The sequence below is a fragment of the Mandrillus leucophaeus genome, unplaced genomic scaffold, assembly GCF_000951045.1.
Source record: "Mandrillus leucophaeus isolate KB7577 unplaced genomic scaffold, Mleu.le_1.0 Scaffold202, whole genome shotgun sequence".
NCBI classification, from domain to species: Eukaryota; Metazoa; Chordata; class Mammalia; order Primates; family Cercopithecidae; genus Mandrillus; species Mandrillus leucophaeus.
Genome location: NW_012102055.1, coordinates 645,140 through 667,373, shown reverse-complemented (window position 1 = coordinate 667,373; position 22,234 = coordinate 645,140). Strand labels below are relative to the sequence as shown.

The following is a 22,234-nucleotide window of genomic DNA, read 5'->3' as shown; positions in this document are numbered from 1 at the left end:
TCTTTCTATAACTTATTTGTCTCGAATTAACATGGTCAGTCCTAATTTTAACTTCGTAAGTACATGGAATACAGTTATAACAACTTTTAACATGCCCATTCATATTAACTCTATCATCTGCATCATTTATGAGTTGAGTTCCATTTATGGACTTTTCTTTTCCTGTGCGTCATACTTTCCTGATTCCTGTCAAGAACTATGAGGACTCTGAGATTTTACCCTGCTTGAGCCACAATTCCATGGATGCTGACATAAGACAAAGACTTCTGGGTCAAAGATAAAGAACAGTTTATTATTCAGAGAAATCACAGTAACCAGAGTATTAGTGTCTGTTCTCTCAGTCCTGATTCCCACATGGTGCCATAGGTGGACCAGCTGATTCCTGCACACTCAGTGGGTGATATCATAGGGGAGGAATCTTGAACTTAGAGAATGTATTAGTCTATTTTCATGCTGCTATGAAGAAATACCCAAGACTGGGTAATTTATAAAGAAAAGAAGTTTAATGGACTCACAGTTCCACATGGCTAGGGAGGCCTCATAATCATAGTGGAAGGCAAGGGAAGTGCAACTGCATGTCTTACATGGTGGCAGGCAAGAGAGTGTGTGAAGGGAAACTCCCTTTTATGAAACTATCATATCTCGTGAGGCTTCTTCACTATCATGAGAACAGCATGGGAAAGCCCACCCCCGTGATTCAATTACCCCCCACAGGGTCCCTCCCACAACACGTGTGGATTATGGGAGCTACAATTCAAGATGAGATTTGGGTGGGGAGACAACCAAACCATATCAGAGAATCTCAAGACTCTCTCAATCTTTTAAAATGCACAATAAGTATGTATGCTCTTTAATTTGAAGAGAAACATGATCCTTTTCAAAGACAGAAGTAGTGCCTCTGCTCACAAAATATGCAGAAATACGAAAGACTCATGGAGAGTTGTCTTGCAATACTTCTTTGCATGCCTGGTAATTTTGTTGATTTTACTTTATTGGGTATGAGATATATTTATAATTTTTATAAATATTTTTGAGCGTCATTCTAAAATGCAGTTAAGTTACTCAAGAGATATTCTGATCCTTTCAAGTCTCACTTTTAAGCTCTACTGGGGAGGACAGGAGAAGCAGTTAGTCTATTGCCTGTTTTGCTCCACTACTAAGGCAAAAACCTTCCGAGTTCTTTATGAATGTTTAGGCTTTCCAGCCTGGCTGGTGTGAACAAGCACTTCTTCTAGCCCTGCATAAGCTCCAGGTATTACTCTTTCAGATCTTTTTTAGTGTTCCTACCCAGTTGAAGACTGAGGGGTTCCTTCTGTAGACCTCTGAGCATTCCCTCTGTGGAGCTCTCTTCTCTGTAGAATGCTACCTTGCAAACATTAGCTACCTTGGCCTCCTAGGACTCTCACCTCTGTCTCCTCAATGTGGAGAGTTTGCTGGGCTCCCTCTGGGTTCCTCCTCTCTGCACCACAGCCTGGAAACTCTCCAGGCAGCCAGCTGGGCAATTACAGGGCTCACCTCATTTCCTGACTCTCAGGGGCCACTGAGACAAAGTTTCAACACTAATTGGTACTTTTACTCTTCATGTTAATGGAAAAACATTTGAACACTTAAAATTAATTTACCTCATTCCAATAAATGCCATTATTGTGGTATATTTTAAGGTTATGTATATCTTAACTCCATAAGACATTACTGTCAGTATTGATTTATACCATCAATATTTATCTAGACTTATCCAATAATTACCATTTACCTTGCTCTTAATTCCTTCCTTTATCTTTGGCCTTCTGTTTGGGATTAATAGCTTTCTACTTGCAGAACACCAGAATTCTCTGGTGATGAACTGTGCCTTTCTTTTTGGTCCAAAACGTCCTTCATTTACCTTTATTTTTGAAACATACTATTCCCCTGGGTTTAGAATTCTTGGTTCACAGCTATTTTGTTGTATTATCTTCTTATTTTCATTATCCATATTGAAAAGTCAGCTATCAGTCCAAGAGCTTGAAGATAGATTTTAGATGTTTTGTTTCTCTTTGGTTTTCAGGAATTTTACTATGATGGGTCTTGTTGTGGATTTATTTATTTATATTTATTCTGCTTGGAGTTCAAAGGGCTTTTGGAACATTTGGCTCTGATGTCCTTCATCAATATGGGAAATTTCTCACCACATTCTTCAACTATTGCTTCTGCCCAATTGTCTCCCTCCTTCCTGTCTGGGACTCCAACTGTACTTGTGATAGACTTTGTCATAAGATCCTTAATATCTTTTTCCCTTTCTTTAGTGTTTGCCATCCTTTTTCCCCTACTATTTTTGTTTATTTTGGGTACATTCTGACCTAACTTCTAGTTCAGGAATCTTCTTTCAGCTGTGTCTAATATGTTGTTCAATCATAAATTCATTCATTGAATTCTTAATTTCAGTTACAGCATCATTTACTTCTAGACTCTTTCATTGCAAAATTTATTTTGTTTTGAATTCCTAGTTCTCAGCTAAAATTTCCAATCTTATCTTTATCTCCTTATACATACTCAACATGATTATCTTATACTTTGTGTTTATAACTCTAATATTTTCAGCTCATATGAACTTACTTCTCTTGCCTTATTGTTTTGTTTTTCATGTTACCCTTTTTCCCTCATTTTTGGGGGTATTTTTTATGTGTGTGCAGGACATTATATTTTGCAAATTATTTACATAAATGATTTGAAGCCTATAACACTCTTTTTCACTCCTGGTAAATATTTTACATTTGCTTTTCTTAGATGCCTGAGGGGACTAGCAATCTGGGCTGGTCTTAACTTAATGTGGGGATTGAGATGATTTGAAGCTGGGCAGCAGTCCAAGGCCAATCTACTGCTCATTCATTCTTCTGCTAGGATACATATCTTTGGGGTTTCAACCCCAAAACAGAGAGTTTATCAGGAGCCATAGCCTTTTTCAGCAACAGAGCTCCAGACACCTTCTGTAGAATCAGCAAATGCCCTAAGGTAAAAAGAGTTTCAAATTCTGGGCTAACATATCTGGAGATTCATTGCTTCCCAGAACTTAGCTTTACAGTTCTTCAGTATCTTATTAGCTCACTGATGCCTTTAGATAGTCTCTCTCTCTCCATATGTATATGTATAATATATAATACATAAATATATGTATTTTTTGTTAGTTGTCTTCAGTAGGAGAAATGGTCTAAGTTAGACTTTCATTATTGAATGTTAGTCTCTCCTTTTTCTCATTTTCAAACAACACATACTATAAATTTCAAAGTTAAAGACATATATTTAGGTAAGACATTTTGATCCTAATTTTGAATAGTTATTTCAAAATTATTTGATAGAACATAATTATGTCAACATTTTCATACATTTAATTAGTCTCTTACCATATAGTCCCTTTCAAATGTGCCTTCCTCAGTCTTGAGTTTTGTCTTCCTTTCTATATTTATTGTTTTTGCTCAGGCCTTCTGTTAGTTTATTCAGAAAGGATAACAAGGTGGCATATTTTCTTAATCTTTGTATTCCTGAGAAAATATTGCTCTGACTTCATGTATAAATAATGACTTCATTAAATATGGAAACTGTGCCCTTTAGAGCTGTGGAAACTGTGACTATTTTCTTCTAGCTTTTAGGGTTGTGGAAGAAGAAAGTTAAGGCTAATCTGATTCTGGTGGTTTTAATTACTACCTGATTTTGACTATGCTTAAAAAGCCTTTATCATTTATCTTCAGAAATTCCGTGAAGCTATGCAGATGTCTGTTATGAGTTTTTCCTTTGCCTATAAATATAATGTGTACTGTCATGTTTTGGGTGGAAGAACTGGTTTACATCAGGACATTTTTTTTTCTGTTATTTTTCTAAAGATTGTTTCATTTCTGTTTGTTCTATATTCCCTTCTTAATATCCCAAGAATATGTGGATTTAATCCCCTGCATTTATTCTCCATGTTTTTCAATGAAATATTTATTCTCATTGTTACAACACATTCATCTCAGTGTTTGCAAACCCAGTGCTTATAGAATTCAGGCAAATAACAAAAAACAAAATAAATGAAGCCAGCCTGGCACAAAAGTAATGAGTGATGAGGATTCTGGAAAGCAAAAGTGTCATCTAAAGAGGGCAGCTACTGCTCAACTGGTATTCAGTGCTAATAAAGTGTTATTGGAATTCAATATTTTTCCAGAAAAATTCAAGTCTGTGGGGTTTTTTTTTCCTATTTCACAGCAGAAGAAAAGAAAAGCTAATAAAGGATTTCACAACTTACCATCGGGATGATCTTGGTCACACACAGAATGATCTGTCACTTCGCCGCCTTTTGTAATATTGTCATCCTTTGCAGAATCTAACAACCACCAAGCAAAACCTTTAGTCAGCATTTTTAAATTGGAAATAGAGCAGCTTTCAGTACTAACATGATAGACTTATGTTTGAGGAAAAATAGAATTTACTACTTTAAAAAATAACCGCAAATACATATGTTTGCCAATAAATAGGTGTTTCCCCACCCCCCCGCCCCGCCCCCGTACTATGTGAGATATCTGCTCAAAGCTTACAAAGGCAGAGATGTAGCTAGCTGGGATATCTTTTTGCAACAAATAAGAAAATAAAAGCAATCTTTTTGCATCAGGGAAAGTCTTAGAACTGTAGGAAAGGATAAAAAAGGAAGGCAAAATAGAGAAGATTAAAGGACTATCTAATTTTAATGTTCTTAATGCTTCCATTACTGTGGTTGCTCACATATGGGAGTCTTGAGTCCTTGAAAAAGTCAGATACAGAACCTTGAAATCCAGTGGTAATTAAGTTCATCTTCCTCGGAAACCATAACAGTAGAACAATAGCATAGAAGGAATGCAGACCTTCTGGTCTCTGCAAGGTCATTCCCTCCCTCGTTTAGCACATTTAAACATGGAATCATTGTACACTTATTATTATTATTATTTTGTTATAGGATATGGTTACAGGAAAAAAACATGGCTAAAAGGATTCCGTGACTATGGGCTATTGCAAAACTATAAAGGGCTCCTTGCTAAATATTTAGGTCTCCCTGGAGGCTGTTTAAAAAAGCATTGGAATGATCCTGTGAATGGATCAACAGGAAGACAGCAAGTAGATCTCTCATTCATTTTCCAAACATTTAATAATGGCCAAGTATATGCCAGGCACTTTTTTTAGAAAGTGTCTCTGTTACCCAGGCTGGATGCGGTGCTGCAACTGTAGCTCACTGCAACCTCAAACTTCTGGGCTGAAGTGATCCTCCTGTTCCAGCCTCTGTAGTAGCTAGGACCATAGGCATAGGCCACCATGCCCACTTAGTTTTCTAATTTTTTGTATAGGCAGGATTTTGTAATTTTGCCCAAACTGGTCTTGAACTCCTGGCCTCAAAGGATCCTCCTGCCTCATTCTCCCAAAGTGCTGGGATTATAGGTGTGAGCCATCACACCTCACTAAACTTGATGGTGGGGAGCCAACAGGAAACAAAACACCAAATCTCTGCCCTCATGGAGCTTATAGTCTAGTAGATATTTTTCATGCTGCTGTAAGGAAAGCAATCCAAAGATATCTAAAAGTCATAAGCTAATCCTGTAAGCATGTGGCCATGGAGAAAGCTGGGGGTGGTACACCAACACCTTGATTACTTACAAACGGATTCTCTACTGAATTTGTGTCTCTTGGTTGAGTTTTAACTCCCTAACAGAGCTGAATCAGATGGAGTCTAAAACAAACTATTCTTTGTTTGTTTCCTTTTCCTCCCTCCCTCTGTCTCTCTCCACTCATTTCCTCTCAAAATTAGGAGATAGCTTTAAACAACATGGTTTGGAATATTATGAGAAAGTTTGTTTCTTGAACCTGCCACAAGCAACATTTGATGGACAAGTGAGAAACCTGGGTAGTTAACATATGATTCAAATTTAATAACCAGTGAAGCAAGTATTAATATATACCCGAAGTGTGTGGCTTTAATTAACTGCAAATAATTCCCCCAAGGCAAATGTTTAATTATCTGCACTGCTTCTTATTTCTTTCTGAGACTGACAATAAGTCTAAAAGTCCAAATTTGGAAGCAAAACTGAGCACAGACACATTTGCCAAACTGTTATGTAACTCATGTCAAATTGTTTTAAACCAGCTCCCATTAAAAAATGCTCTTTTAATTTCGGAGCTAAGATGCCAATTGAAAAAAAAATTTTGAATATTTTTCTCACATGAACACTAAAAATATACAATGATTTAAAAAGGTATTATATAGATCAGGCTAAATTTTAAATTTGAAAGTGTTTTAGTTTTAGTTGTTTATTAAAAATGATATTATTTGATATTTCGTCTTGTACAACATTAATTTCTCTCAACATCAATGTTATAGAATTATCCAAGATTTTGTATTTAGTTAAAATTTATTCATTTACACTGAACAATAATTCATTGTTGTTAATCATAATGTTACATAAACATTATGATTCTGCACCAAATATCAATAAGAAATGTCTCTTCAATGGTGATTTACATTGAGTTTACAAGTTTATGATCTAATGAGTCACATAAGATGGGTGAAAGCGTTTGAAAAATTGCTCACCAGACTGTATCTGTTTTATCACCAAAATCTGTGTCTTTAGCAAATAAATTATCTTTGTAATTTCAATATTCTTGGGGAGTTGCTTTAACATTATTGAGGCACCTTCTGATATGTTTCCATGTAATGCATTTCATTGCATCCAAGATACCATCAGTTGTTCTTTGCACTATTATTTTATGTAGTATAACACATTTTCAGTTCTAAGAGAAGCCCTGACTTTAGAAATAAAATATATGAAAGAATATGCATTTTAGAAAAATGCCGTTTTAGTATATTCGATGTGTGCACACAAATATACATGTCTTTATGTGATGACAAGGATTTCATATCAGCATGACCCACCACCCAACCCACAAGCTCACTGTCATGTATGTGAGACTTTTCTCCAGAAATGGTTCTACCTCCACACATCAATAAAGTAGGAGGAAAAGTACTATATAACCTCATGACAATATTCACAAATAAGCAGGTACCTATGGAAGATGGTTTCCAGCAAAGTTACTTTATTTATAGGGATCTCAGAATTTCTAGTCTCATAACCTTTAGCAGGCTTAGATTTGATTCTGTATCTTTTACATCATGGATCTCATTACATTATGTTTAGTTGTAGGTTTGAAGTGGCAGTGCAGCTTTTCTGCTTAGGGGGTGATGAAAGCTGCACTGGATAGGTACATGAAATCCTTACTCATAATGATGGAGAAAGAAAATATATATATTCATGATCTGAATATTTGTGTCCCCCTAAAATTCCTAAGCTGAAATTCTAACTGCCAAGGTGATGGCATTAGGGGGTGGGGCCTTAGGAAGGTGATTAGATCATAAAAGTGGAGCCTTCATGAATGAGATTAGTACCCTTAAGAAAAAGATTTAAAAAGGTCCCAGAGAGTCCCCTTACCCTTTCCACTATGTGAGGACACAGTTAGAAGGCACCATCTATGAACCAGAAAGTGAGTTCTCACCAGATACTGAATCTTCTGGTGCCTTGATCTTTGACTTCCCAGTCTCCAGAACTGTAAGAAATGAATTGCTGTTGCCTATAAGCCACCCAGTTAATGCTATTTTGTTGTAGGAGCCTGGACTAAGACACCAGTGTATATGGCCACTAAAATAACTTATTATTTCTATGTAAGTTCTGTAAACTACACTAAAAATGTAGTTGCATATAGTAAACTCTTGCAGCCCCTTGGATTTGCATTTTATTTAATTCTAAAAATTATCATTTGGTAATGTTCAAAAACGTGTAAAATAGTTATCACCTAATTCTGAGATTCAGTCAATGTTATTTTAATAACAGAGAACTGGAATTAAATTTATATGTAGCTTCTGACTTTCAAAATCTTTAAGGTCAATGTCATATTTAAAGAATTTTTTCAAATGCAAATATTAAATCAAATATTCAAGCCAAAGGGCTGTAGATAGATGTGCTTTTAAGATTAACCAGAATAAAAAAGAAACACTTTCATAAATTAAAAAAGAAAAAGCCCTCACTTAGAAAGTTGAAAAGGTTTAAAGGAATATTTAAAATAGATTAAAATAAAATGAAAAACCTCATAAAACAGAAATTCTGAAAAGTAGGTCACTTTCAATGCAGTTAATTACACATATCTACATGGAATATTACATGTATGGATTTAAGCTGTGGCAAAAGATGATGAAACTATTGAATTTTTAACAAAAATATCTTAACTGTAAGTGAAAATAAATACTATCTCTATCTAAGATGTCCCTTTAGAACAAAAGTTCTTAACCCTCAGGGATCCCTGGGTATGCTATATGTGTCTACCAATCCTTTTGAAAAGATATGCAAAATGTGTGTATATGTTTGTATTTCTGGCAGAAGATAGCATCCACCATATTAGCTCTATGAACCCACCAAGGTTAAAAATAATTTAAAATGTGTACCTCAATGCCAGTGATACTGCCATTTTACAAAAGATTTTCCAGACCATTTTGAGAAATTAGCTACTGAGCTTGATTCCTGCGCCATGAATTAATCAATGATGGCAAATCTTGAATTCTTAAGGTAGATGTGATTTGAGAAAATAGCCAACAAATATAGAGATGTGTTAAATAAATGAGAGGGATAATCCAACTGGCAAAAAACCATGTTGCATCAAAATTAGAGGTGATTATAAAGTATAAAACTGACTGCATGATTAACTGTCTTTGAAGATAACTATTCAAGCTACGTGGTCTAAAAAATGCACCGAGTAAGAGAGGAAGCCCCTGACTATTATTCAGAGTGATGATAGGAGGTCATTTTGGTATAGAAGTTCTAATGGGTCTGAACAAAAAAAAATGCTATACACAAAAACCGAAACATAAAATAGTCTTTCTCTGTAATGCGTAAATGTCTACACAGGAGTACCAGAGCTTGATGCAAAAATTGCACAGAAACACCATCACCTGGATTTTCTTTGATTCTTGTTAACTGATTTGATTATACCATGCAAAACATTTATCCTGGCCTGCTCGTTAGAGTCTCTGGCTTATTATGTGAAGCAATTAGGACAAAGTAATTTTTCCTCCATCTGAACCAGGTGCTTTTCTAAATAAACGAGAGTCTCCCCAGTCGATAATGTTCTTACTGAAACTTTGCGGCGGCTATTCTTTTATATAGGAAAAAACTATCCTGCAACACATTCCCAGACTATTCTGATGCTGATGATCTGAACTGGGCTTGGTCCCAGTGAAGCTGGATAAACAAGGCTGAACTATATTTACCTGAAAAGTAACAGGGCCCATAGACAGGACAATGCTCAGGGCATCAGGAGACCCAGATGAGCTGTAGTTGGTCATTTGTCTTCATTATGGTCTCATTAACCTCCATTAAAAGGTGACCAATCATTCCCAGAGTTATGGAATTCAGGGACAGGTTGATATTCCTTATCTGAAATGCTTGGGCCCAGAAGGGCTTCAGATTTTGGGGATCATCATCCTGTGCTAACAGTCTTTGCGACATGGCTAGGAAAACTACCATAATGCATAATGAATTTGATTTCTATTACAAAACACACATTTCAAACAATAAACTTGTGTGAAACAGCTCATTCTTACACTGAAGGTGATATTCTTCTGCAAGTTGTTATTGAAAATACAAGCAAATGAGAGATTCAATCATAGGGTTGTGATTCAGAATTTAGAGCTACAAGCTTCATAACTGTAGGGAAATTCATGCACTTTACATAATCTCAGTTTCTGCACCTAGGAACTAAAGGTGTTGAGCTGGATAATCTCCCTAAGATACCTTACAAAGCTAATCTGATTTGCTCAAATTATCTTTGTTCCAGCAACACTTCTTTGTAAATGTTCCCACTCTTCCCTCATTATCCACCTACCTGAGTTGGACAGTTCTCACTGAGATTTTTACCGTGCATTTACAAAATAAAGGTTGATAGTAAGGGAAGCACTAAGGTGTGCACCAGTGTCACCCTGGCCGTCTTTAAGTCAGCGACTCGACAAAGAATCATCACAATGGAAAACAGAACAGCTGGATATGAAGCCGGTTTGGACCATGATGGAAAAAGAAATGCTTAATTACCCTTTCAATCAAGTTAATTTTTCCCATTTGGCAATGTAAACAAAGGCAAATCTGCTCTTATTTTCAGTTGTGTGTGACTTGGTTGTTTCAGTATCCTTGACCTCCATCCTTCTGATTTTATTCCGATCTTGCCTCCCTCTCTCTTACTAAGCCTCACATCACAGGCTCTCTTGATAACATTAAAAAATAAAATCTTACCAGGCCATGGGCGTGAAAAGTATCTACGGTTCTAAATGTAAATGGGCTGGGAATTCTGTTAAAACATTCATCTATAAATCTGGGAGAGTACAATTGTTTTATTTACACCTTGGCTTAGTTTGATCTGACAATGAAAGGTCATGGTGACTGTACTACTGAAAGAACCTTCTTAGGAAAAATGATAAAGGCTTTTGTGGCCTTAACTCTAAGCCGACAGGCTGGCATCGGGTCACTGCTTCTGACTTATTTTATTTTATGGAGAAGTTGAGGCAGGAGCCAGAATTTCTCTCCAGATTCATAAATGCAGCAACTTCTGGGCTCAGATTGCTTTTAGCCAGATACTTGGAAAGTGTGGCTGAGTGTTGCTGCTGAGATCCAAGATTTCAAGGACTGAGTCATAACCTACCTTGTTGGCTCAGAACTTGTCTTTTTTTCCAAACATAAAGGCACATGTTTGGAGAGTGAGACAAGCATTTGGGTCCTTTGTGGGAGATACTATGTTGAGCTTCAAAGACCTGTACGACTTCTCCCGAACATCAATTTATTTCTCACACCTAGAAGGATCCACAAACTCATCTGAGTGAGAAAGGACTGAGGCCTCATCAGGGGCCCCCATTCCCCCATGTGCTTACTTTTTCTGTTTTTTTTTTTTTTTTTTTTTCTTCAATTGTCTCCATGCCGTTGAAAATAATTCTGAAATATGGGTGGCTGCAGAGTGGCTCATCGTGTGGTTCCCACATCTATTTTACAATCGTTTCTATTACTGGACATTCTAATGAAATCCAATTTGGGGACTTTCTAAAACATTATCAATGTTGTAGTAAAGGTTCAAAGGCTGGATTCACTCTTCTCCCTCTCTTACTCCTTCCCAACTAGCTCCACCTCTGAGATCTAGAGAAGCTAGATCTTTCTAGAGCTAGAGTAGTGAGAACAAAAACAGCCCACGCAAGCTAAGCCTTGTAGCCAACATGTTCCACCCACCTCCCTGTGGACTACCCCTGAGGTTGGAGCCGATGGTGCCAGTACAGAGGGCATTCTTGTCCTGGATGTACTAGAAGTACTCAGGAATTAATGCCCAGCTCTGGATCCCCCCAAGGATTTGGGAGATAAATACCCCAGCTTCCTCACCCTTCAGGGAGATGTTTCTGAATGCACTCTATACATCTCTTAAAGGAACGGAGCCTCAGTTTTCCTCAGCAGTAACTTGATCATTAATATCCCCTAGGGGCTGTCCTCCCTTCCCTGTCCCACTTCCTCACACCTCACCTGTACTTCCTGAGAACACCTCCCAAATAAAAAGTAGGCGCACCTTTTGCACCCACAACCTTGTCTCCAGATTTGCTTTTGGGGATCCGAAACTTAGAAAACCAAGACAGTCCTTCATCTGTCTCCTACCACTTAGTAGCAAATATGAGAACGCTCATCCTATTCTCCTGACTTCTAGCCTGCTGCTCTCTCACTCCATGCTGTCTTTAATTATGGTGTGTTAGGGAAAGTTTCTGCCACCTAATTAGTGCAAGTTGGGAAAAAGGGTTACTGTGTTTTGCATTGTATGACCCTAGTAGCTGGGTCACAGATGACTGGTGAGTAATGGGCCCTAAGCAGACACCTCTTGCTTGGCCAACGGACACTAAGGCGGCCTGACATGAGAGCTCCACACACCAGGAGAGAATTAATATTCACTTAACTGTGAAAGGAATTGATCAGTTCTTTGAGTAGATGGCTGCTAGAGCAGTTGTTGAGTCTCTAGAGGAACTGATGGAATGGCTGTTGCCTCCTGGGTGATCTAGTTCATGCGGCAGATGAAATGGTTTCCTCATTCTCTGACTTTCCTGCCAACCAAGCAACCTCAGTGTGTATCACTTTCGTATATCCTGAAATAGTCTAACTCACTTTGTGATTCTTGCAAGTTCATTACCTAACTTTAAAGTGTATATGTACTTTAAAGATTTCTAAAGTGTTTTTTCAACAAATAATACTTTAAGAAGTTTGGACCGGGCGCAGTGGCTCATGCCTGTAACCCCAGCACTTTGGGAGGCTGAGGAGGGCAGATCATGAGGTCAGGAGTTCAAGACCAGCCTGGTCAACATAGTGAAACCCTGCCTCTACTAAAAATATTTTAAAAATTAGCCAGGTTTGGTGAAGGGCGCCTGTAGTCCCAGCTACTTGGGAGGCTGAGACAAGAGAATCACTTGAACCCAGGAGGCAGAGGTTGCAGTGAGCCAAGATCATGCCACTGCACTCTAGCCTGGGTTGACACAGCGAGAGTCCGTCTCAAAAACAAACAAACAAAAAACAAATATTACTTTAAGAAATCTGGCATTACTCTAGATCCATTTGTAAAAACCACTCACCTTTTTAGTCATTTCAAACTGTACAGTACTCACGAAACTTGTACACAGGCTGAAAGGCATTACGCCAATGAACTTACAGAAAATTAAAGACGAAACAGCCCTGGTCACACAAAGTAAAACAGGTTCAGTAAATTTCATTTTCAAATATCACCCTGATGGTAGAAAAAAAACCAGGTGACATCTGGTATTACAGGAAATAGTGTGTACAGAGGTATCTGTATGATGTGAACAATGTTTTGTCTCACAAACTAAGAAAAATGTGTTAAAACAAAATACTGTAAACAATTTACAAGAAACTTGAGAAGAATAAGATTAAATTAAAAGTGTTATTTTCAATTCATAGAAGGATTTTATTTTAATCTGCTACTGTTTTAGAGTAGGCTTAACTATGAGTTCTAGAAATTATTATACTAGATTTTCCTAATGCAATGACTATATTGTCAGCTTGGCCTGCCATAACAAAGTACCATAGCCTGAGTGGCTTAACCAACATTTTTTCCTCACAGTTCTGGAGGTTGGAAATCTAAGATCAAGGTGCTGGCCAGTTCATTTTCCAGTGAAGGCGCTCTTGCTGATTTGCAGATGGCCACCTTCTGGCCACAGTCCTGCATAGCCTTTCCTCAGTGTATGTGCCTGCTTTTTATAAGGACACTAATTCCATCGTAGGGACCCCACCCTCATAACCTCATCTAGCCTCAACTACTTGCCCAAAGGTCCTATCCCCAAATACCATCACATTGGAGGTTAGGACTTCAACATATGAATTTGTTGGCGGTGGAGGGGACAAACACGAAGTCCATAGCACTGACATATGCATTTGTGCACATGGATACTTGGATGGTTTATTTCCCTTTGAATGTTAGCCATTCAAATTAGTATACCTGCTGCATATCAGAAGAAACCCTCAACATAGATTTGGAAATGGGATTTTACCTAAGTCCAAGGTTCTCTTTCTCCATTTCAATTCTCTGGTATCACATTATCATTTGATCCTTAAAATACACCACATTGTCAGTGTTTGTATAGCAAGGATAAAGTAGTCATGAGGGAATCTGAAGCGATATTCAGAACACTTAATAACTGGTATGGATGTTGGCTAATCAGAATGCACATGTCCACAGCGGTGGGCAAGGCCCTGGAGCCATGCTGGTGTTCTAGGATGGCAGGGAGGTGGCGGGAAGGGTCACTTGCAAGGAGAGGTGTTAAGTCATTGTTTGCCAAACACTGTGTAAACGTTTCAGTATTTTAAAAACACTTGCAGCAGGATTAGAGTGTACTGGAAGAATATCAGTTCTCTGTATAGTAGAGAAATATATTGATGAATTTTCCAAATGTAATGAGAGTATTTCATTAACTGTAAGTCTCTGATGTTCTCATATTGATGAAAAGAATAAGAAGTAGCTTTCCCTAGGAGTCTATAATCTAAGGATTGAATAATCCTCAAACACATATTTGTGATAACCTCTTATTTTGTGGTCCTTATCTGATAACGCACCATTGCAAATACAACGAGCAAAAACTTTGGTATAGTCCTTCTGTGTGGAACACCACATCTCTTTAGGCCAGCATCACATCCCCTGCCTCTCTGGCACACCCACCCAACCCCACTGCTCCCTACATCACTGCAGAGGAAAATTCATGCAATCAGATCAGGCCAACCATGTTGGTAGGTGAAGCTGATGGCCACCATGCTGGGAGACATAAGGGGACCAGAGAAGGCCATCTGTTCCTAAGTACCCACCCTGACCCCTCACACTTCCCAGAGGAGCCTTCCTTCCTCGGAGACTTGAAACTCGTTCTGCCTTTTGGGACATTTAAAAAAAATGCAGAGCTCCTTGGAAGGATCCCACTTGTGACATTTGGAGTAATGACTTAACTAGTTGCTAAAGATTAGTCCAAAGTCAGCTGAGAACAGGAGAGGATGGCATTGAGCAAGGACCAAGAGGAAGGGAAGGACCTTAATTAAACAGAGGCCATGAGAGAGGATCAAGGTTATGTATGTTTATGCTCCAACCTAGAGACGTATGAAGTGGGTCACTCTAAGGTAAACCTCTATTTGTTATTTAGGAGAAACACTGTGAGACTGCCAATTAAAGTGCATGTTATTTACATTACTAAAAAATTTCCTAAAAGTTGCATTCATAATTTTTGTAAAAAATTCAAATTCTTAACTTTCTTTTGAATATAAATAGACCTATAGTACAAAATTCATAAGTATGCATGCAGCTTGATGAATTATCACAAAACGAATACTCCTGCATAACCAGGACCAGCTCAAGAAATAGAACATGTCTACCATTTTCCTCCTGTCTACCCCTTATCCTCCTTTCCAGCCACTACCCTCACTCTAATCATCACCAGTCCAACTCCCAACAGCATCTATAAGTTGTGCCTGTTTGGGGACTTGACATAAATTGAATTACACATAATCTGTTCTTTTCTGTGTCTTCTTGCTTTTGCACAACACTATGTTTGTGAAATTCATTCATATTTTTGCATGTGAAAGTGGATTTTAATTGCACTCTGAAGGCTGGCCACATCAGTAGATTCTACGGTAAATCTTTTTTGAAGAGTAAAAATAGTATTTTTTTTCTTTTTCAAACATAAAACATTCACTGCTCTCCTATACTCTATCTTCAACTTATGATTTCATTTACTACAGCCATTCTTAAATGTTAGTGTGCATTCGGAGTAGGATCCCTGGAAGGGCTTGTTAGCATACAGACTATGGGGGCCCAACTCCAGAGCTTCAGTTCCTGAAGGTCTGGGGTAGGGACTGAGAATTTGCATGTCTAACAAGTTTCCAGATGACACCCCTGCTGCTGTTTCAGGGAACACTCTCTGAGAGCCATTGCCTTAGCATATACTGAATTTGTATCTATCTGTAGGCATTTCTTTTCTGTGTCTAAGTCATCTTTCATTTAAAGTAGGATTTTTGGAGAAGCATCCTCACATGGACTGCCCATGGTTTTCCACTGCAGAGACAGCGGCCTCTAACATGTGATGAGGAAGGATATGCAGCTCTATGAGTGACAGAATCTGGGAGCTCCCCATCAATATGTGGAGATATCAGAGAAATTTTCAAAGCATCTCTCCTTCACATTAGATTTATTGGGTCTTACTGTTAAAAATCTGAAACTCTTTGGTTGGCATGCATTCAGAAGAAGAAGAGCAAAAACAACAACAAATGAACCTGTGGAATCAAGAAAGGCTCAGGTCATATCATTACTGATTGCATCAAACCCTGCAGGCAAGAACTCCTTAAGAATAAAGCTTAAAGACTAAAAGTAATAGACAGTCTCTCCAATACATTCTCCTCAAGCTAAATCCAGACACTGTCCACTCCATTAGCCACCAGCCACATGTGGCTAGTGAGTATTTGTGATGTGCTGAGTCCGAATGACACATGCTGTAAGTGTAAAATACACACCGAGTTTCACAGACTTAGCTCATACACATACAAAGAATGTAAAATATTGTATCAATAATTTATTTTTAGGTTTTTTTCCTTCAACTTTTATTATAATTCCTGGGGTACATGTGCAGTATGTGCAGGTTTGTTACATAGGTAAATATGTGTCATGGTGGTTTGCTGCACAGATCAGCCTATCACCCTGGTATTAAGCCCAACATCCATTAGCTATTCTTCCTGATGCATGTATCAATAATTTTTACGTTGACTACATTTTGAAAATATTATGTATGGATATAATGGTTAAATAAAATGTATAATTAAAATTATTTTCCTTGTTTTTTTTCTTAATGTGGCTTTTAGAAAATTTAAAACTACATATGTACTTCTCATTTGTGGTTCACATTTATTTCTACTGGACAGTGCTGTTCTAGATAATTTAAAATTAGCCTGATTTATACAAATAGTTAAATACATGTTTATTTGAAGGGCAGAATTAGGAAGATGGAAAATTATAGCTTGCCAAAGGATCATCCATTAGAAACTAGGAAATCTAATTTGGCTTATAGTGAAGTATCTGCAAATGGTGACAGAAATGACTGGGAAGAAGCCCTAACTAGAGATTGTTCTGAGAAGTAATGGGAGGATGAAAGAGAATGGTACATTTGTAACAGCTACCCAAACTACCTTACACCCAAACAATACCCAATGGTTGAAAATTTTTGCTTTATGTTGATTGGACCTAAATTTCTTAGTCTGATATTCAGAGTCCTCCACAATCAGGGCTGCACGTCAGCAACAAATTAATGAGTGGGTGATGGATCCATCATTTAAGTCAACTGGGTTTATTCATTGTACCTAAAATAGGTCTTCTGATGTCCTTCTTTTTCCCAACTAGAATAGCTTCCATTTGCACACCCTTCACATCCCAGCCCAAATCTCATATTCTCAACCCACATTTCACAGACAACTCCAAGTAGAGATGCTCCTCAACCCTAAGCTCCTTAGTATGTTTCAGTGTAAGACTTTTTTGATACTTATCATGATCTGTCTGGCTTTCTTTGCTGCCCTGCATCCTAGTTATATGGCCTCAGGTCAGCTGTTATTGCTCTGTGCTTCACTTTCCTCCTTTGTAAAGTGGGATGGTAATTGTATTTATATCACAGATGAGAGTCGAAGGCATGAAAACATGTGCAGTTCTTAGAATAGAAACTGATGTATAATAAGGATTCGATAAATATTAGCTGCTAACATTACTGTTGCTGATATTAGCTATGCAGCACATGTTTGTATATCTCATATTTCCATCGAGATTGTAAATTCCTTGAAAGGCAAGAACTGTATTTTCTTTTTAATATTGCATAATGTCTTAAAAAAGTTAGGACCCAATAAATATCTGTTGATGGCCGTAAGAAATGTCAATAAATTTTAATTGGTACCTCTGTAGGCCATACTGTGTACTAATCACAGGGATAAAATGATGGACAACATTAATACTGTCTCTCCACTCATGAAACCTAAATTATAGTAGAGGAAGATGGATAGGAGGAAAAGATGCAAAGAACAACAGAAGAAGATTTACATAGTTAGAGATGGCAGTGAGTGCTATAAAGCAACACATAGGGGCCTGAGATGGAAGTTTAGTGGAGGTAGCTTTACCAAAAAGATGACCAGAGAAAGCTGTGTTGAGGCAGAAGCACAATGAGAGGAGCGGGAGAGATGTGAGGTGAGACTGGAGAGACAGGGAAAGTCTGCAATGGAAAAGTGCAACTAACGGCTATGGTGAGCTATTTGCATTTTACTTGGAGGGAAACCTGAGGGTACTATGGGCATTCAAGAAGGAGTGTGCTGTGATCTGTTTACTTTGTTTTGTCTGGTAACGGTGGTAGACGTTTTACCCAACTTAAGAAATGAAATTATCTTCAAGTGCAATGTATTAATATGAACATGAACTTTGACTTATATAAAGGCTAGCTAATTTATATAGGGTTCAAACATAAACACTTAATCTTGGGCTCATTAAAGCCAGCTATCTGTTTAACATGTGAGTGTATGAACTCCGAAAACATAATTAGTTATCTGCCACTAGAAAAAACAGTGAGCAAATTCATGAATCAGGGTTCTGCCTGGACCTCCACTGTGACATATTCTCAGTTATTAGTTTAGGTAAAGACCCTGTTGCTTCACAACAGGTGTCAGTTTTAGGGAATGACTCCAAATATGATTTTGGAATAAGAAAGCATGTAAATAATGAAAACATAATAAAAATTATAGAGTGAGTCTGCTATAAAACACAGAGCACGCAGAAATCAAAACATACTATCATTTAGTTCTAGGCATCACTGACTTTAAAAACAGCAGACAACTTGAAACATACTATTTTCCTTGAAAACAGAAACGTTTTTACAAAACCAAGTATTTATCACTCACTTTTTTCCTTGATGAATAAGCAGACATTCAAAAAAGACTTAACTTATGTGTATGCGTGTTTCCTTTTTCAGCTAAATTTTTAAATGAAATAAGTTTAAATGAAATACATTTATATGTATTGATGTTTCAATACATATAATATAGACTGATCACATTGGGGTAATTAGCATATCCATCATCTGGAACATTTATCATTTCTTTGTGTTGGGAACATTCAATACACTCCTTCTGGCTATTGAAAACTATAAGGTATATTATTGTTAACTACATTCATCCTATGATGCTGTAGAATGCTAGAATTTATTTCTCTGATCTAGCTGGAATTTCGTATCCTTTAACAAATCTCTTTCTATCCCTGCCACTTCCCCCTACCCTTTTCAGCCTCTAGTATCCTATTCTACTTTTTACTCCTACAAGATCAACCCTTTTTAGCTTCTGCCTGTGAGTGAAAACGTGGTGTTTAATTTTCTTTTCCTGACTTATTTCCCTTAACATCATGTCCTCCAGTTCTATCCATGAAAGCCACGAATGATAGGCTTTCTTTTTCATGGCTGAATAATAATCCATTGTGTGTTTATCATGAGCAGACTCATAAGGAAAATAAACCTTCACAGAAATTGGAGAGTTTTCGAAAAGTCTCTTCTCAAATCTATTCTTTTGAGATCAGACTAGATCGGGCGCATTCAGGGTGGCATGGTGGTAGACGCAAATCTATTATTTAGCCTTCAACTTGTGTGGCTTCAGGCATGTTACCCAACCTAAGTCTTGGTTGGATAAAATTAGAGAAAATTAGGGAAATACTAACAACATCATCCATCTCTGGAAGATACTGGGCAGCTGTTCAACCAACGTGTTCCCCCAGAGTCTGATGTAATCTGTTGACTCCATCTTGAGAGAAGACGCCGGGAAAGAATCTGGGAGGGGCTTTGACCAGGGACAATAATGTGGAGAAGGAGGAGATGGATGTGCGGAAGGGTAAGCTTGAGCTGGATGCTTGGTGGTGTTGACTTGCTTCTCCTCCTCCTGATGCTGGTATATATCAGTGTTAGGTAATAAATCAAGTAGTTGGATATCCAAGTCTATACTAGTCTACATCAGGATTCTGCTAGGAAGAAAGCTGCAGGAAGCAGGAGGCTGGAAGTCAGAAACAGGATGCAGAAAGCTGCAGGACTGATTAAAAAAAAAATGGTTTCTGATTTTCCTGAAACCATGAAGGAAGATTCAGGGAAACCCAGTGCCTGGTACTTGGAGTGGTCTCAAGGCTTTAACCATCTACCCTGAGGAAGAGGTTGAAAGAAATATTTGTCTCATTATGTAATAGTCTGTTTTCATGCTGTTGATAAAGACATACCCAAGACTGGAAAGAAAAACAGGATTAATGGACTTACAGTTCCACATGACTAGGGAAGCCTCACAATCATGGCAGAAGGCAAGGAGGAGCAAGTGACATCTTACATGGATGGTGGCAGGCAAAGAGAGAGCTTACGCAGGGAAACTCCCCCCTGTAATACCATCAGATCTTGTGAGACTTACTCACTATCGCCAGGACAGCATGGGAAAGACCTGCCCCCATGATTCAATTACCTCTCACCGGGTCCCTCCCACAACATGTGGGAACGTAAGATGAGATTTGGGTGGGGGTGTGGCCAAACCATATCACATTACGCGTTTAGGATAGAATTCAGTGAATATTTAGTAATTGATTCTGCCTCATTCCGTGTTTAAGATAGATGTGGCTGGCATAGAAAACATTTTTGGGTGGTGTAGGTAATCTGAAACAGTGTAATGGGTTTACATGCTTTTTGAAAACCTTAGATCTTTATGAGACCTTAATGAGTCAGGCTGGGAGTAATGTCACCTTGCACATATTTGTGTTGGTTCTCAAAACAGGGTGTGTGTGCATGCATGCACTTGAATGTTGTCATGAGTACACATATATGTTTATGTGAGTGTCACTGTCCCTTATGCCTGAGAAAAATAATCTGTTTTTGCCTTTCCATTCTAATTTGACACATCTGGTGCAAAATATCAGGGCTAATTCCAAAATGAAATAGGAAGACGATCTTCTCATTAAATGCCATCAATGCTTAAACCTTGTCTTCATACTTGATTAAAAAATGTTCCAGTCTTTGCCACTAGCTAGCCAATTATTCCTTTTTTCTTATTAAGGAATGCAGCAGTTGAGACATCTTCGCCCGTGCTCCTTCTCTCTCTCTCTCTCTCCTTCTCTCTCTCTCTCGGGGTGTGTGTGTGTGTGTCTAGATAAATATATCCTCCTAGGAACAGTGGCAGAATAGCTGACAATAAATGTCATTAGAAAAGAGTCAGAGCAAAACATCCCTGCTTGTGAAAACTATTGTCAAAAACTAAGATAGGCTACATCTCTTTCTAAAATTTGAGAGAATGTTTTTCCAATACCACTCCATAACTATAAATTCAAGAAGGCCAGACCCCATTTTTAAAAGGTACTTTACCGTTGCCTGTTTTGTATTATAACTTGAAATCAGAACTTTAAACTGTGTTCTTGAGTTCTTCCAGATGGGATGTGGAATGGTTTCTCAAACTGTGTTTTGTATGATTTTTAAAAAGTTCTACCAACAAAAAGGGGGTAGCGAGCAAACAAAATTTCAAAAAAATCACATTTAGTCAATTAATGTGGGATATGCCCCATACTTCCATCTCCCCTGAGCATTTCAGTTCATGTTAGCATGGTGAAGGCTCTGAGTTCTGCATTACAGAAAATCGACTTAACTTTGCCTAATTTTGTAGTTTCCAAAACGTTTTGACTGACTGCTGAGCTCATTTATCAAAGAACACTTATGAACATCATCAAAGACACTATAAAATTTTAAACATGGGGATATCTGAGCAAGAGCCCCACCGTGTTGCTTATAGATCTGAATTCACTTCAAAAGAAGTGCCTTTCTCCAGCGTTTTTGCCCAGTCAAAATACAATGATGTGCCATTCTACATGAACCATTGTCATAATATCTGTTTTTCAGTAGCCACCTCTTTGTTTAGTTTTTGTTTTTGTCTTTTCTGACAGGGTTAAAAAAGCAGGTCCACTTTATTTACAATGATCAGTTGGTGACACATGGATCTTTGAGCTTTCTGTGGCCTTGTGGAGACACCTGGGCAGAGGCCACTCCTGTTAGGTTAATACACCCCCCTTCCTCATCCTGCTATGAGAGTCATGCTGCTGTCAGAATCCACCTGCTCTGAGTACAGTCCTATCTATTTAGTGTCAAAAACACATAACTTCAAAATCAACTCTGGAAATACTTTCTAAAACTCTTAAAGTACAGTATTTATTTTTAAGTTCAAATATTAATGTGTATTTGAGTCCAATGCACATTAAAGTTTGAGAATTACTGAGTTAGTCTAAATGATATTTCATAGAAAAATAGACTATACTTAACTAGCAAATGTCTTGTGTTTAATCAGATTGGTTAGACATGCCACCTTTTGTGGAAATAATCTAAAGAGTTACTCCAAATATCATTTTTATACTAGTTAACAAGAAGTGACAGGGTCAGAAAAATACATACTCTAAAAATAGTACACTGGGGAGTCAAAGTTAAACACTTAAAAATATAAGTCAGAGATATTATGATTTTAATTTGTAGACAGAAAAGACTTCATGCATTTTTGGTTGGGTAAGTATACATCTTGGGTTTCTCCAGTCCTAGTGAATCAGGTCAATTCTGGTATTATTATTATTATTATTATTATTATTA

The 22,234-nt window shown here is 37.7% G+C and overlaps 1 protein-coding gene across 1 annotated transcript in view; it reads right to left on the bottom strand.

The window, feature by feature from the left end:
- Window positions 1-22,234, bottom strand: part of MACROD2 (MACRO domain containing 2) — a 584,358-nt gene that overhangs the window by 89,870 nt on the left and 472,254 nt on the right. Inside the window, exon 6 of the mRNA XM_011979458.1 lies at window positions 4,256-4,333. Within this exon, the coding sequence (XP_011834848.1) occupies window positions 4,256-4,333 (78 nt within the window). The remainder of the gene's footprint in view (window positions 1-4,255; window positions 4,334-22,234) is intronic.